The 17,748-nt window shown below is 41.5% G+C and overlaps 1 protein-coding gene across 4 annotated transcripts in view; it reads right to left on the minus strand.

The window, feature by feature from the left end:
• The window catches only part of aatkb (apoptosis-associated tyrosine kinase b), a 404,882-nt gene that overhangs the window by 31,170 nt on the left and 355,964 nt on the right, over window positions 1-17,748 (minus strand). For all 4 annotated transcript variants that reach the window (XM_072558766.1, XM_072558767.1, XM_072558765.1 and 1 more), the window contains 2 exons: window positions 13,022-13,155; window positions 9,405-9,489 (listed from right to left, as the gene is read on the minus strand). In XM_072558766.1, coding sequence (XP_072414867.1) covers window positions 9,405-9,489; window positions 13,022-13,155 — 219 coding nt within the window. The remainder of the gene's footprint in view (window positions 1-9,404; window positions 9,490-13,021; window positions 13,156-17,748) is intronic.

The following is a 17,748-nucleotide window of genomic DNA, read 5'->3' on the forward strand; positions in this document are numbered from 1 at the left end:
TACAGTTTGCAGTGTGCCATTTGCACAGTGTACTGTTTGTACAGTGAACTTTTGCATTGTATACAGTTTGCACAGAGTACAGTTTGTATATTGAATAGTTTGCACAGTGTACAGTTTGCAAAGTGTCCAGTTTGTACAGTGAATAGTTTGCACAGTGTACAGTTTATACAGTGTAGAGTTTGCACAGTGTACAGTTTGCACAATGTACAGTTTGCACAGTGTCCAGTTTGTATAGTGAACAGTTTGCACAGTGTACAGTTTATACAGTGTACAGTTTGCACAGTGTACAGTTTGCACAGTGTACAGTATGCATAGTATACAGTTTATACAGTGTACAGTTTGCACAGTGTACAGTTTGCATGCTGAATAGTTTGCACAGTATACAGTTTGCACAGTGTACAGTTTGTATAGTGTCCAGTTTGCATACTGAATAGTTTGCACAGTGTACAGTTTGCACAGTGTACAGTCTATACAGTGTACAGTTTGCACAGGGTACTGTATGCACAGTATACAGTTTATACTGTGTACAGTTTGTATCGTGAATAGTTTGCACAATGTACCATTTGCACAGTGTATACAGTGTACAGTTTGCACAGTGTACAGTATGCACAGTATACAGTTTATTCAGTGTACAGTTTATACAGTGTACAGTTTGCACAATGTACAGTTTGTATAGTGAATAGTTTGCACAGTGTACAGTTTATACAGTGTAGAGTTTGCACAGTGTACAGTTTGCACAATGTACAGTTTGCACAGTGTCCAGTTTGTATAGTAAACAGTTTGCACAGTGTACAGTTTATACAGTGTACAGTTTGCACAGTGTACAGTTTGCACAGTGTACAGTATGCATAGTATACAGTTTATACAGTGTACAGTTTGCACAGTGTACAGTTTGCATGCTGAATAGTTTGCACAGTATACAGTTTGCACAGTGTACAGTTTGTATAGTGTCCAGTTTGCATACTGAATAGTTTGCACAGTGTACAGTTTGCACAGTGTACAGTCTATACAGTGTACAGTTTGCACAGGGTACTGTATGCACAGTATACAGTTTATACTGTGTACAGTTTGTATCGTGAATAGTTTGCACAATGTACCATTTGCACAGTGTATACAGTGTACAGTTTGCACAGTGTACAGTATGCACAGTATACAGTTTATTCAGTGTACAGTTTATACAGTGTACAGTTTGCACAATGTACAGTTTGTATAGTGAATAGTTTGCAAAGTGTCCAGTTTGTATAGTGAATAGTTTGCACAGTGTACAGTTTGTATAGTGAACAGTTTGCACTGTGTGCTGTTTGTACAGTGAATAGTTTACACAGTGTACAGTTTGCACAGTGCACAGTTTGTATAGTGAACAGATTACACAGTATACAGTATGCACAGTGTACAGTTTGCACAGTGAACAGTTTGTACAATGTACTGTTTGCACAGTGTACAGTTTGCACAGGGAACAATTTGCTCAGTGTACAGTTTATACAGTGTACAGTTTGTATAGTGAACAGTTTGCACAGTATACCATTTGCACAGTGTATACAGTGTACAGTTTGCACAGTGTACAGTTTGTATCGTGAACAGTTTGCTCAGTATACCGTTCGCACAGTGTACAGTTAGCAGTGAAAGGTCTGCACACTGTACAGACCTTTCACTGCTAACTGTACACTGTGTGAACGGTATACTGAGCAAACTGTACAGTGTGCACAATGTACAGTTTGTATCATGAACAGTTTGCACAGTGTACAGTTTGTACAGTGTACTGTTTGCAGTGAAAGGTTTGCACAGTATACCGCTTGCACAGTGTACAGTTTGTATAGTGAACTGTTTGCAGTGAAAGGTTTGCACAGTATACTGCTTGCACAGTGTACAGTTTGTATAGTGAACAGTTTGCACAGTATACAGTGTGCACAGTGTACTGTTTGCAGTCAACAGTTTGCACAGTATACAGTATGCAAGGTTTACAGTGTACAGTTTATACAGTGCACAGTTTGCACAGTGTACTGTTTGCAGTGAGCAGTTTGCACGATGCACAGTTTGCACAATGTACAGTTTGTACAGTGCACAGTTTGCACAGTGTACTGTTTGCAGTGAGCAGTTTTCACAATGTACAGTTTGCACATTGTATAGTTTGTATAGTGAACAGTTTGCACAGCATACCGTTTGCACAATGTACAGTTTGCAGTGTACAGTTTGCACAGTGAACAGTTTGCATAGTATACAGTTTGCACAGTGTACACTTTGCACAGTGCAGTTTGTATAGTGAACAGTTTGCATAGTATACAATTTGCACATTGTACACTTTGCACAGTGCACAGTTTGTATAGTGAATAGCTTGCACAGTGTACAGTTTGCACAGTGTACAGTATGCACAGTGTCCAGTTTATACAGTGTACAATTTACACAGTGTACAGTATGCACAGTGTACAATTTATACAGTGTACAGTTTATACAGTGTATAGTTTGCACAGCATACAGTTTGTATAGTGACCAGTTTGCACAATGTACAGTTTGCACAGTGTACAGTTTATACAATGTACAGTTTGTATAGTGAATAGTTTGCAAAGTGTACAGTTTGTATAGTGAACAGTTTGCAAAGTGTCCAGTTTGTGTAGTGGATAGTTTGCACAGTGTGCAGTTTGTATAGTGAACAGTTTGCACAGTGTACAGTTTATACAGTGTACAGATTGTATAGTGAATAGTTTGCACAATGTACAGCATGCACAGTGTACAGTATACAGTGTACAGATTGTACAGTGTACATTTTGCAGTGAACAGTTTGTACAGTGTACAATTTGCAGTGTGTAGTTTACACAGTGTACTGTTTGCACAGTGAACGTTTGCATTGTATACAGTTTGCACAGAGTACATTTTGCACAGTGTACAGTTTGTATAGTCAACAGTTTATACAGTGTAGAGTTTGCACAGTGTACAGTTTGTATAGTGAACAGTTTGCACAGTGTGCAGTTTGTATAGTGAATAGTTTGCGCAGTGTCCAGTTTGTATAGTGAATAGGTTGCACAGTGTACAGTTTGCACTGTGTACAGTTTGTATAGTGAACAGTTCGCACAATATACAGTATGCACAGTGTACAGTTTGTACAGTGTATTGTTTGCACAGTGTACAGTTTCTACAATATACTGTTTGCACAGTGTATGGTATGTAGTGAACGTTTTGCACAGTGTACAGTTTGCACAGTGTACAGTTTGTATAGTGAACAGTTTGCAGCAAACAGTTTGCCCAGCATACAGTATGCACAGTGTACAGTTTGCACAGTGTACAGTTTGCAGTGAACAGTTTGCATAGTATACAGTTTGAACATTGTACAGTTTGTACAGTGCACAGATTGCAGTGTACTGTTTGCAGTGAACAGTTTGCATAGTGTACAGTTTGCACAGTGTACTGGTTGCACAGTGTATCATTTGTATAGTGAACAGTTCGCACAGTATACAGTTTGCACAGTGTACAGTTTGCATGTACAGTTTGTACAGTGAACAGTTTGCATAGTATACAGTTTGCACAGTGTACAGTTTTTATAGTGAACAGTTTTCAGTGTACAGTTTGTATAGTGAACAGTTTGCACAGTGTACAGTTTGCAAAGTGTACAGTTTATACATTGTACAGAATGCACAGTGTACAGTTTGTATAGTGAACAGTTTGCACAATATACAGTATGCACAGTGTACAGTTTGTATAGTGAACAGTTTGCACAATATACAGTATGCACAGTGTACAGTTTGTATAGTGAACAGTTTGCACAAAGTACAGTTTGCACAGTGTACAGTTTACACAGTGTACAATATGCACAGTGTACAATTTGTAAAGTGCACTGTTTGCTCAGTGTACTGTTTGCAGTGAACAGTTTGCACAGTGTACCATTTGCATAATGTACAGTTTGCACAGTATATAATTTGCACAGTGTATAGTTTGCACAGTGTACAGTTTGAATAGTGTACAGTTTGCACAATGCACAGTTTTTATAGTGAATAGCTTGCACAGTGTAGTTTGTATAGTGATTAGGTTACATAGTGTACAGTTTGCACAGTGTACAGTTTGTATAGTGAACTGTTTGCACAGTATACAGTTTGTATAGTGAATACTTCGCACAGTGTACAGTTTGTATAGTGAATACTTTGCACAGTGAACATTTGCATTGTATACAGTTTGCACAGAGTACACTTTGCATAGTGAACAGTTTGCACAGTATACAGTTTGTATAGTGAATAGTTTGCACAGTGTACAGTTTGTATAGTGAATAGTTTGCACAGTGTACAGGTTGCAGTGTGCAGTTTGCACAGTGTACTGTTTGCATTGTATACAGTTTGCACAGAGTACACTTTGCACAGTGTACAGTTTGTATAGTCAACAGTTTGCACAGTGTACAGTTTTTATAGTGAATAATTTTCACAGATTACAGTTTATACAGTGTGCAGTTTGCACAGTGTACTGTTTGCATTGTATACAGTTTGCACAGAGTACACTTTGCACAGGGTACAGTTTGTATAGTCAACAGTTTGCACAGTGTACAGTTTTTATAGTGAATAATTTTCACAGATTACAGTTTATACAGTGTTCAGTTTGCACAGTGTACAGTTTGTATAGTGAACAGTTTGCACAGTATGGTTTGTATAGTGAACAGTTTGCAGAGTGTCCAGTTTGTATAGTGAATAGTTCGCACAGTATACAGTATGCAAAGTGAACAGTTTGTACAGTGAACAGTTTGCACAGTGTACTCTTTGCAGTGTACAATTTGCACAGTGTACAGCTTGTATAGTGAACAGTTTGCACAGTATACCGTTTGCACAGTGTACAGTTTCTACAATGTACTGTTTGCACAGTGTACTGTTTGCAGTGAAAGGTTTGCACAGTGTACAGTTTGTATAGTGAACAGTTTGCAGAGTGTCCAGTTTGTATAGTGAATAGATTGCACAGTGTACAGTATGCATAGTGTACAGTTTATACAGTGTACAGATTGCACAGTGTACAGTTTGCAAACTGTCCAGTTTGTATAGTGATAGTTTGCACAGTGTACAGTTTGCACAGTTACAGATTGTATAGTGAATAGTTTGCGCAGTGTATAGTTTGTATAGTGAACAGTTTACACAGTGTACAGTTTGCACAGTGTACAGTTTGTATAGTGAATAGTTTGCGCAGTGTATAGTTTGTATAATGAACAGTTTACACAGTGTACAGTTTGCATAATGTAGTTTGTATAGTGAATAGTTTGCGCAGTGTACAGTTTGCACAGTTACAGTTTGTATAGTGAACAGTTTGCACAGTGTACAGTTTGTATAGTGAATAGTTTGCGCAGTGTATAGTTTGCACAGTGAACAGTTTGTACAGTGTACAGTTTGTACAGTGAACAGTTTGCAAAGTATATTGTTTGCACAGTATACAGTTTGCAGTGTACAGTTTGCACAGTGTACAGTTTGCATAGTATACAGTTTGCACAGTGTACACTTTGCACAGTGTAATTTGTATAGTGAATAGCTTGCACAGGGGACAGTTTATACAGTGTACAGTTTGCAAAGTGTACAGTATGCACAGTGTACAGTTTGCACAGTGTCCAGTTTGTACACTGAAAAGTTTGCACAATGTACAGTTTGCACAGTGTACAGTTTGCACAGTGTACTGTTTGCAGTGTACAATTTGCACAGTGTACAGCTTGTATAGTGAACAGTTTGCACAGTATACCGTTTGCACAGTGTACAGTTTCCAAAATGTACTGTTTGCACAGTGTACTGTTTGCAGTGAAAGGTTTGCACAGTGTACAGTTTGTATAGTGAACAGTTTGCAGAGCGTCTAGTTTGTATAGTGAATAGTTTGCACAGTGTACAGTTTATACAGTGTACAGTGTGCACAGTGTACAGTTTGCAAAGTGTACAGTTTGTATAGTGTACAGTTTGCACAGTGTAGTTTGTATAGTGAATAGTTTGCACTGTGTACAGTTTGCACAGTATACAGTTTGTATAGTGAACAGTTTGCACAGTGTACAGTTTGTATAGTGAATAGTTTGCACTGTGTACAGTTTGCACAGTGTACAGTTTGTATAGTGAACAGTTTGCACAATGTACAGTTTGTATAGTGAATAGTTTGTGCAGTGTACAGTTTGCACAGTGTAGTTTGTATAGTGAATAGTTTGCGCTGTGTACAGTTTGCACAGTGTACAGTTTGTATAGTGAACAGTTTGCACAGTGTACAGTTTGTATAGTGAATTGTTTGTGCAGTGTACAGTTTGCACAGTGTACAGTTTGTATAGTGAACAGTTTGCACAGTGTACACTTTGTATAGTGAATAGTTTGTGCAGTGTACAGTTTGTACAGTGTACGGTTTGCACAGTGTAGTTTGTATAGTGAATAGTTTGCGCAGTGTACAGTTTGCGCAGTGTACAGTTTGTATAGTGAATAGTTTGTGCAGTGTACAGTTTGCGCAGTGTACAGTTTGTATAGTGAATAGTTTGTGCAGTGTACAGTTTGCACAGTGTACAGTTTGTATTGTGAACAGTTTGCACAGTGAAAAGTTTGTATAGTGAACAGTTTGCACAGTATACAGTTTGCAGTGTACAGTTTGCAAAGTGTACTGTTTGCACAGTGTACTGTTTGTATAGTGAATAGTTTGCGCAGTGTACAGTTTGCGCAGTGTACAGTTTGTATAGTGAATAGTTTGTGCAGTGTACAGTTTGCGCAGTGTACAGTTTGTATAGTGAATAGTTTGTGCAGTGTACAGTTTGCACAGTGTACAGTTTGTATTGTGAACAGTTTGCACAGTGAAAAGTTTGTATAGTGAACAGTTTGCACAGTATACAGTTTGCAGTGTACAGTTTGCAAAGTGTACTGTTTGCACAGTGTACTGTTTGTATAGTGAATAGTTTGCACAGTGTACAGTTTGTATAGTGAACAGTTTGCACAGTGTACAGTTTGTAGAGTGAATAGTTTGCACAGTGTCCAGTTTGTATAGTGAACAGTTTGCACAATGTACAGTTTGTAGAGTGAATAGTTTGCACAGTGTCCAGTTTGTAGAGTGAATAGTTTGCACAGTGTCCAGTTTGCACTGTTTACAGTTTGTATAGTGAATAGTTTGCACAGTGCACAATTTGCACAGTGAACAGTTTGTACAGTGTACAGTCTGCATTGTATACAGTTTGCACATTGTACTGTTTCCATAGTGTACAATTTGCACAGTGGACAGTTTGTATAGTGAACAGTTTGCAAAGTGTACAGTTTACACAGTGGACAGTTTGTATAGTGAACAGTTTGCACAGTGTACAGTTTGTACTGTGCACAGTTTGCACGGTGTACTGTTTGCAGTGCACAGTTTGCACAGTGTACAGTTTGCACAGTGTACAGTTTATATAGTGAACAGTTTGCACAGTATACAGTTTGCATAGTGTACAGTTTGCACTGTTTACAGTTTGTATAGTGAATAGTTTGCACAGTGCACAATTTGCACAGTGTACAGTTTGCACAGTGTACAGTCTGCATTGTATACAGTTTGCACATTGTACTGTTTCCATAGTGTACAATTTTCACAGTGGACAGTTTGTATAGTGAACAGTTTGCAAAGTGTACAGTTTACACAGTGGACAGTTTGTATAGTGAACAGTTTGCACAGTATACAGTGTGCATAGTGTACAGTTTGTACTGTGCACAGTTTGCACTGTGTACTGTTTGCAGTGCACAGTTTGCACAGTGTACAATTTGTATAGTGTACAGTTTGTGTAGTGAACAGTTTGCACAGTATACAGTTTGCATAGTGTACAGTTTGTATAGTGAACAGTTTGCACAATATACAGTTTGCATAGTGTACAGTCTGTACAGTGAACAGTTTGCATAGTATAGTTTGCACAGTGTAAACTTTGCATAGTGTACAGTTTGTATAGTGAACAGTTTGCAGTGAACAGTTTGCACAGCGTACAGTTTGCACTGTGTGCAGTTTGTATCATGAACAGTTTGCACAGTGTACTGTTTGCAGTGAACAGTCTGCACAGCGTACAGTTTGCACTGTGTGCAGTTTGCAGTGTACAGTCTGTACAGTGAACAGTTTGAATAGTATATAGTTTGCACAGTGTACACTTTGCACAGTGTACAGTTTATATAGTGAACAGTTTGCACAGTGTACAGTTTGTATAGTGAACAGTTTGCACAGTATACAGTTTGTACAGTGTACAGTTTGCACAGTGTACAGTTTGCACAATGTACAATTTGTGTAGTGAACAGTTTGCTCAGTGTACAGTATGCACAGTGTACGATTTGTACAGTGCATAGTTTGCCTACTGTACTGTTTGCAGTGAACAGTTTGCATCGTGTACAGTTTGTATCGTGAATAGTTTGCACAGTGTACAGTTTGTGTAGTGTACTGTTTATACAGTGTACTGTTTGCAGTGAAAAGTTTGCACAGTGTACACTTTGCATAGTGTACAATACGCACAGTGTACAATTTGTACAGTGCACTGTTTGCACAGTGTACAGATTGCACATTGTACAATATGTACAGTGCACTGTTTGCATAGTGTACTGGTTGCAGTGAACAGTTTGCACAGTATGCAGTTTGTATAGTGAATAGTTTGCACAGTGTGCAGTTTGTATAGTGAACAGTTTGCACAGTGTGCAGTTTTCATAGTGAATAGTTTGCACAGTGTACAGTTTGCATAGTGAACAGTTTGCACAGTGTGCAGTTTGTATAGTGAACAGTTTGCACAGTGTACAGTTTGCATAGTGAACAGTTTCCACAGTGTGCAATTTTCATAGTGAACAGTTTGCACAGTGTACAGTTTGTATAGTAAACAGTTTGCACAGTGTACAGTTTGCACAGAGCTCCCAACTATGTGATAAGCTCTGGCTGCTGACTCGGACCTTGTGTTGCCTTACAAGCTCATGTCTTCTTAGAACGGAGCTCTCATTGAATTCATAAGGCAAGGAAATGCTGTAGTGGTGTTATTACCTCCAGACTATTAACCCAGTGACTCAGTTAATGTTTTGGGTCTGGAGTTCGAATTCTGTCATGGCAGATGATTGAATTTGAATTCAGTGAAAACCTGGAATCAAGAATCTAATGATAACCATGAAATGATTGTGGGGGGAAGAAAAAACCCTGATTCATTAATGTTCTTTAGGGAAGAAAAGTGATATCCTTACTAAGTCTGGCCTACATGTAACTCCAGATCCACAGCAATGCAGTTATCTCTTAACTGGCCGCTGGGCAATAAATGCTGGTCCAGACAGTGATACCTGTATCCCGGGAATAAGGTTTCAAAAAGTAGGAAACAAGAGCCAAACATAACCTTACAACCTTCTGACATTTTCCAAATGGAAATATGCAATGTCATTTAGCAATTATTAAGCATGGCCAAAGACTATATGGGACACAGTTCAAACGTATGACCAATTCGTCACTCCTTATGTTTTTACCTTGTATTTATTGTGGGAAAGTCCGTAGTCTCCTATTTTCACAGTCAGGTCTGCAGACAGTAAGCAGTTTCGCAGGGCCATGTCACTGAACAAAGCAGAACCACAATTAATACTGCATAATATCAGACAAAACAGCTACAGTTTCAAGGCTAGTCAATTATACCCAATTCTCCTCATCTCCTCTTCTGGAGTAATGTGTCCAGTTCTGGTCACCCTGTTATAGGAAGGACATTATCAAGCTGGAGAGGATTCAGAAATGATGTTCCAGGATGTTGCCAGGAATGGAGGATTTGAGATATAAGGAGAGGCTGGGAATCTTTTCACTGGCGAGGAGGAGGTTGAGGGTTGACCTTGTAGAGGTTTATAAAATCATGAGGGGCATAGATAAGGTAACGAGCAAGTGTCTTTGCCCTAAGGTGGGGCTTTCAAAACTAGTGGGGCATATTTTTAAAGTGAGAGCAGAAAGATTTGGAAAAGACATGAGAGGAATTCTTTTTTTACACAGAGAGTGGTTCGTGTGTGGAATGAACTACCAGACTAAGTGGTGGACGTGGTTACAGTTACAACATTTAAAAGACATTTGGATAAGTACATGAGTAAAAAATGCTTGGAGGGATATTGGCCAGGTGTGAACAGGTAAGACTAATTTAGTTTTGGATTATGGTCAGCATGGACTGGTTGGACTGAAGGGTCTGTTTCCTTGTGGTATGGTTTATGACTCTCCAACCATGATTCCTGAAGGCCTTACCAAGATATGATTCTATAGGTGACCATTTGTTACACGAAAGCATGAAATATTAGTTTATCCAACTCCCAACATGGCATCACTCCCATGTAGGCTGGCACTATTGTGGGTTAGGGGGCTATTCATGCAGGTCTGCTCCCGCACTCAGGGGGTGAAAATCCAGCAGGAAGTGGATGGATAGCAATCCAGAGCTAAAGCAATTGTGCCATGTATCTGAGGAGCCCAATATCAACCCTTAGTGGTTTCACTCTTGGCAGCAGAGGTCAGGTTGGCCAACCATTGAACTGGGATGTTTCTAACAACAGGAAATAAACCTGCAGGAATATTGGGGAGTAATTTTATATTGTTTTTAATATTGAGCAAATAAATATGCTATCAAAGCTTTTTGTCTTGTACTCATCAGGACAGAACTAAATCTCAAATGGAACAATTTATACTGTATGTGAAGAGACCTGGTTGGTTGGCAAGTCTCCTCTGATTGGTAGAGCATTTACATACAAAGCATCAAACACAGTTAACTGCCAATCTTTTGTTTCAATTCAAATTCACCACAACACGTCTTCACCAATCAGAGTTCACTTGCCAACTAATCAGAATCTTCATCTCATGCAGTATCAATTGTTACTCCATTTAAGATTTGGCATTCTTGTGATTCTGTCCTGATGAATGCAAGGTGAAAATCTTTGACCACGTGTTCTGGTCTTTTTAGAAATGCACAAGTTCTGTACTTCCAAGTAAATATTTGTTTGTAAACATTCCAAGCTGAGGCAGTTTTTCTTTTACTTGGAGAGTCCTGTTGATGGGAAAGCCTGCAAGTTGTTTGTAATGGGAAGCAAGGTATGTCCTCATGTCACTTGGCTGTGCTCTGGCCTAGGTGGTGCGGAGCAGGGGAATATGACAGTTGTGGAAGTAAATGGCTTCCATGTAGTACATTGTGGGATGACCATGAGTTACACAGACATTAGAACAGATGGTTACGGCACAGAAGAATGTTTTAAGCTTCTTGTCTGGCTTGTTAGCAGACAATCGCACTGCTCTATTCCCCCCCAATAAATTCCTGCTTCCATGCTCCTGTAAAAGATGCCATTGTGTCAGAACAATCCATGATGAACAACCATCGCAAAGTCACTTTTGCTTCCTGCGTCATCCCTGAGCACCATTGACTAAACGCCAGACCAAAGATGGAAAGAGGTCAGGACAGTCAGAAGCTGTTGATAGATTCACTCGCGGAGCTGGGCAGCTGGCTGTCCGACTGGCGAAGCTGTTTCGACCCAGTGTTGGCCGCGAGTGATCACCCTCCGCAACAAAATCACTGATGCTGGAGCCACGAGGTCCACTCTGTCAGCATCAGGATGTTGTTGCAGGGAATGACCAGCAGCGATGGTCTCCAGGGCGTGAGGGGAGGGGATCGGGGGGCAGGGGAAGCTGTGGGGAGGCGGCAGGGAAGATGAAATAGGCGTCCAACTCAAGAGGGTGTCACTGCCAGCTGTATTACTGTGACCAGAAGGCACAAAGTGGAAAAAGACAAGAATAGAGAACAAGCACCTTGTCAAAAAGGAGACAAAAGCAGTCATTAGGCTCCAACTAAAAGAAGGAGAATAAGTCTTTGAAAATCATCATCAACTTTTATCCTAGATTCAATTAGCAAATCAGCGTTAACTTCTCCTAACCCAGCTTATTGTACAGTGTAGGGATATCACAGCAATAAAAGGAAAGTCATATAGATGCTGGGAATCTGAAACAAGCTCAGAGAATGCTACGGGAACTCAGCCCGTCTGGCAGCAGAGAGAAACACAGTTACTATCATGAGTCTGGTCTGAAGATCTTCCTCTGAGCTCCTGAAGAATGGTCATATCTGATCAGAAATGCTGACTTTGTTTCTCGCTCGGCAACTGCATCTGCTGAGTTTCTCCAGCCTTTGTTGTCTTTATCATGATGTGAAGGTGCCGGTGTTGGACTGAGGTGGACAACGTTAAAAATCACACAACACCAGGTTATAGTTCAACAGATTTGCTTGGAAGCACTAGCCTTCGGAGCACTGCTCCTTCATCAGGTAATAAACCTGTCGGACTATGACCCAGTGTGTGTGATTTTTAACTACGTCTTTATCATATCAATTCCAGTGTGTCCAAGGATCAGTCACTTCAACAGGATGATATTAGGCTGAGTCACCTATATCATGGTTGATTATTTCTTCATACATCTGGCTATCTTTTAAAGCCGTTCGAAGGGTTTTCTTTCCTTGCATCCGTCTAAGTTTTCAAAAGAAAGTTTTAAAATGTTGGCACCAGAAAAGGATGGATATTCAGTTTGTAATTGAGATTTGACATTTTGAAATGACTCAAATCATTCAAATTTGCCCAGCCATTCGCAATAATATTGTGCGTTCTGAGTTTCAGAAAGGCACTCAGTTTCCAGTGGAGATTTGAGGAAGCTCTGCGCTAGGCTCGGAGTGATCCCTATTGATGTTACGGCAATGAAACAGAAAATATCACCAGGAAATGTATCCACAGTAGCAGAAACATCACTGCTATTCACTCTGATTCTCTGCTCCGGTTACAGTGACTAGGTAAACCGCTACACTGAAATACCAGCTGCTTAATGCTGAAGAGGTTTTTAAAAATATTCTATCTACATAATATTTACTCTCTTAACACATCCTAACTTACTCTCCTGGATGGTTAAAGTTCTATGCTGTGCTGAATTCTTGCTGGTTTCTATATAATTTCCCAAGCCTTAATCAAGAAATTAACTTAAAGAGCTAAATAATAAAGAGATGAATTCTCAAAGTGCCATTACAATTCAATTTAAATTTACACTTCAGAAGGATGGTGGATATTTGCAGTCTTACAGAGCACAGACAGTGGCTTACCTGTGTATGTAATTATGTTTATGTAAATACTGTAGGCCTGATGTAATCTCACAAGCCATTCGCTGTAGAGTTGAAGGGTCAGGGGCCAATTCATCAGCTGCATTATGCGTCCTCAGATAACCCTTTAAGTCACCCTTGAAAACAGAGCAGTAAAAAGCAAATATTAATCTACATGTTTAGTATAATCTACTTTGCTGGATGTATTGTAGCAGTAGAAAATAAGCAGTGGATATCAGAAATATGAACATATTGATGCCTCATGTTTCATCGGCAGCTTATGCAATAGTTAATGGCTATCCTGAAGCTTCACAGTTAATACTGAGATTGGGGGAAAAGTGGTTTACAGTGGGGAGGCTGTGTGAACACCCTGCAAGATTGACAATAATCATATACTTCTCTTGCACCTTCCTTTAAACTTGAAAGGGTTCAGAAAAGATTTACAAGGATGTTGCCAGGTTTGGAGGATTTGAGCTATTGGGAGAGGCTGCACAGGCTGGGGCAGTTTTCCCTGGAACGTCGGAGGCTGAGGGGTGACCTTATAGAGGTTTATAAAATTATGAGGGGAATGGATAGGGTAAATAGACAAAGTCTTTTCCCTGGGGTGGGGGAGTCCAGAACTCGAGGTCATAGGTTTAGGGTGAAAGGGGAAAGATTTAAAAGGGACCTAAAGGGCAACTCTTTTTCATGCAGAGAGTGGCTTGTGTACGGAACGAGCTGCCAGAGGAAGTGGTGGAGGCTGGTACAATAACAACATTTGAAAGGCAAATGGATGGGTACATGAATATGGGTTGGCAAATGGGACTAGATTAGGTTAGGACAACTGGTGAGTATGGATGAGTTGGACCGAAGGGTCTGTTTCCCATCTCTATGACTCCATACTCCCAAGGTCCAGGCATACCAACCAGTCATCAGAAGACTCTAACACAATGTGCCACTCTGCTTGGGCACCCCATAGAGTGTAGAGAAAAGAAAGGGACGCAGGAAACTGTCAATACCCATGTGCCGCCTCCTAAGAATATTGGGAAATGCAAGCCGCAAGTAGAGACAGAGGCCTGATTCAATAACTCTTCCTACTGCCGTCTGGCAACTTCACTGCTCCCACATTCTCCAGTCAAAAGGAACCTGTGCCAATCAACATGAGGTCACACTGGTAATGAGACCGGCATCCTGAAATGGACGAGGTTTGCATTCTTCTAGTGCCTTTCACTTCCTCAGGATGTCCCCAAAATTTGCAGCCGACCTCCAGAGTGCTTCTGGAGGACAGTCACAGTTGCAATTACAGGAAATGCAGCAGCCAATTTGTAAGCTTCCACAAACAGCGATGTGAGAATTACCAGATTACCTGTGTTTGGTGCTTTTGATTCAGGGATGGAATTTGGATGGAATGCTGAGGAGAGCATCTCAGCTCGCCTTTGATCACCATGGGAATCAACCCAAGAGGGCAAGATGCTCCTTCTGTTTAATGTCCCACCTGAAAGATGGCACCTCCAGGTGTGCAACACTCCGTCAGTACTGCACTGCTGTGTCAGTGTTCGGTGTTTTCGTCTCTAGAAAGCATTGAATGTGTAGCCCTCTGATTCAGAAGCACGAGCTAACCAATGAGTCATGAAAGAGGGACATGAAAAGAAATGTGGGGAGAGTTTGGTTCGAAAAGGGAGTGAGAAACACTCCAATGAATCTCTTGCAATTATGCACACTGCAGAATGCATAATTTTTGCAGCAAAGCTATTACTTTCAATGACTGAAGAATGTCTTGTGACTGAATGTTTGGTCCAGAGGTGAGAATGTGGGGCTGGAAAAGCACAGCATCCAAGGACCAGGAGAATGGACATTTCGGGCAAAAGCCTTTCATCAGGAATGAGGCTGGGAGCCTTGGGGGTGGAGAGATAAATGGGAGTGGGGTGGGGCTGGGGGGGAAGGTAGCTGAGAGTGCGATCAGTGGATGGAAGTGGGGGGTAATGGGGATAGGTCATAGGAGAGGCTGGAGCGGATAGATGGGAAGGAAGATGGACAGGTAGAATATGTCATGAGGGCGGCGCTGTGCTGGAAGGTTGGAACTGGGATAAAGTAGGGGGTGCGGAAATGAGGAAACTGGTGAAATCCACATTGATGCCCTGGGGTTGGAAGGTCCCGAGGCGGAAGATGAGGCGTTCTTCCTCCAGGCATCGGGTGGTAAGGGAATGGGGATGTGCATGCCCTTGGCAGTGGGAGGGGGAGTTGAAGTGTTTCAGCCATGGGGCGGTGGGGTTGATTGGTGCGGTTGTCCCGGAGATGTTCTCTGAAGTGCTCTGTGGGTAGGCATCCTGTCTCCCCAATATACAGGAGACCGCATCGGGAGCAACAGATACAGTAAATGATGTGTGGAAGTGCAGGTAAAACTTTGATGGATGTGGAAGGCTCCTTTGGGGCCTTGGATGGAGGTGAGGGAGGAGGTGTGGGCGCAGGGTTTGCAATTCCTGCGGTTGCAGGGGAAAGTGCCAGGATGGGGGGGTGAGCTATCAGGGGGCATGGCCCTGACGAGGAGGCATGGAGGGAACGGTCTTTACGGAAAGCGGATAGGGGTAGGGAGAGAAATATATCTCTGGTGGTGGAGTTCGTTTGTAGGTAGCAGAAATGGCAGAGGATGATGCGATGTATATGGAGGTTGGTGGAGTGGAGGACCGGGGGTGGTTCTGTCCTTGTTGCAGTTGGAGGGGTGGGGTTCGAAGACAGAGGTGCGGGATGTGGACGAGGTGCGCTGGAGGGCATCATCAACCACGTGAGAGGGGAAATCGCAGTCTTTAAAGAAGGAGGCCATCTGGTGTGTTCTATGGTGGAACTGGTCCTCCTGGAAGCAGATGCGGCAGAGGCAGAGGAATTGGGAATAAGGGATAGTATTTTTACAGGAGGGAGGGTGGAGGAGGTGTAATCCAGATAGCTGTGGGAGTTGGTGAGTTTGTAGAAAATGTCAGTGTTGAGTCGGTCACCGTTGATGGAGATGGAGAGGTCCAGGAAGGGAAGGGAGGTGTCAGAGATGGTCCAGGTGAATTTAAGGTCCGGGCGGAATGTGTTGGTGCAGCTGATGAACTGTTCAACCTCCTCACGGGAGCATGAGGTGGCATCAATGCAGTCATCAATGTATCGGAGGAAGAGGTGGGGAGTGGTGCCAGTGTAACTACAGAAGATAGACTGCGTGTCAGTGTTGCCTGGAGGGTGGCATTCTCAGTCAGATGGTTGTGGGTTCAAGTCCCAATTTAGGAACGAAAACCTCGAATCTCAGCTAACACAGCAGCGCAGTCTTCCTGCAGTGCTACGTGGTCAAGGGATGTTGATTGCTGTGGGAATCTTCAAGCTGAAGCACCTTTGGATGAATGTTGGAGTTTACATGGCACCATTTAGAGAAGATGAGGGACGTTTCTAAGTTAATGTTTACCTTCTCAATTCACTGAAAAGAGAAGGAATCTGGTTCTTTGTCTCATTGCTGATGAAGGGAACTTGCTGTATATAACCAGAACCAGGGTTTCTTCACTTCACAATTCAATTACTTAACTGGTTATAAAACGCCTTGGGATGCCAATGCATTTTTTAAAGTTGATAAAATAAATACATTTTTAATCTTGCTGATATTTTGGGTATTCTTTGGTGCAGGTTAAAGGCTGGACGTAAACTGAATATCTAAACTATAACAAAAAGCAATGAAAGCAAACTGCATGTAATATACCTAACGTAAGATTAATCTGAGCTATAATGGATAGAAATGACTGTAGCATGGGCAATTTAGCATCCCTTCAGCCAAGCAAGACTTCTAACACCCAACACCAAAAGTATAGCTTTAAATATAAGTTTATATCTTTAAAGCAATTCATATTTGAGTTCAGGAAAACTCAAAACATTAATTACAATTACAGTTTTCACTCACATTTTATAAATCAATTTTTGCATAATTTTATTTGGCCTTCAGTTCCTCTTTCTATTTAACTAAAGGTTTTTGGCACTTTATGTCTTTGTGCTGAACACACCAAAAAATATTATTTTATTTGGATCTGTAATGACAAGGTCTAACCACCAGGAGGCACAGGACATCTAGCTTGACATCTTCATCCTAATGGTCATGGTGTGCGCAATTTAAACCATCAGGGAATTGTTACAGTGCAAAAGGAGGCCATTCAGCCCATAGTGTCTGCACTGGCTTTCCAAAAGAGCAATATGACTCAGTGTCAAACTTCTGCCTTTCCCCCATAATCCTGATCATTGCTTCTACCCAAATAAGCATCCATTACCCTCTTGAGTGTCTCATTTGAACCTGCCTCCACCACACTTTCAGAGACAAAAAAAAACCTACAGATGCTGTAATCCAAAGTAGATAGGCAGGAGGCTGGAAGAACACAGCAAGTCAGGCAGCATCAGGAGGTGGTGAAGTCGAAATTTCTTCAGGACTGGGGGTGGGTATGGAGGGGGTGCTGCAGATAAAGGGGGTGGTAGGGACAGGGTGGTGAAGTGGGGATAGGTGAAGACAGGTAGAAGGCATGACCTGATTGGTCAATGGGAGGAATGAATCTGGTTGGTGACAGGGAGCAGTGGAAGGGTGGAGGCCAAGGACGGCCTTCCATTGCCACAACGTACCACACTGCAAATTGGAGGAACAACACCTCATCTTCCACCTGGGCAGCCTACAGCCCGAAGGAGTCAACATTGAGTTCTCCAATTTCAAATAACCTCCCTTCCTGACTCCCTTCCCAGCCCCTCTC

This window comes from Chiloscyllium punctatum, chromosome 39, assembly GCF_047496795.1.
Source record: "Chiloscyllium punctatum isolate Juve2018m chromosome 39, sChiPun1.3, whole genome shotgun sequence".
Classification (NCBI taxonomy): Eukaryota; Metazoa; Chordata; class Chondrichthyes; order Orectolobiformes; family Hemiscylliidae; genus Chiloscyllium; species Chiloscyllium punctatum.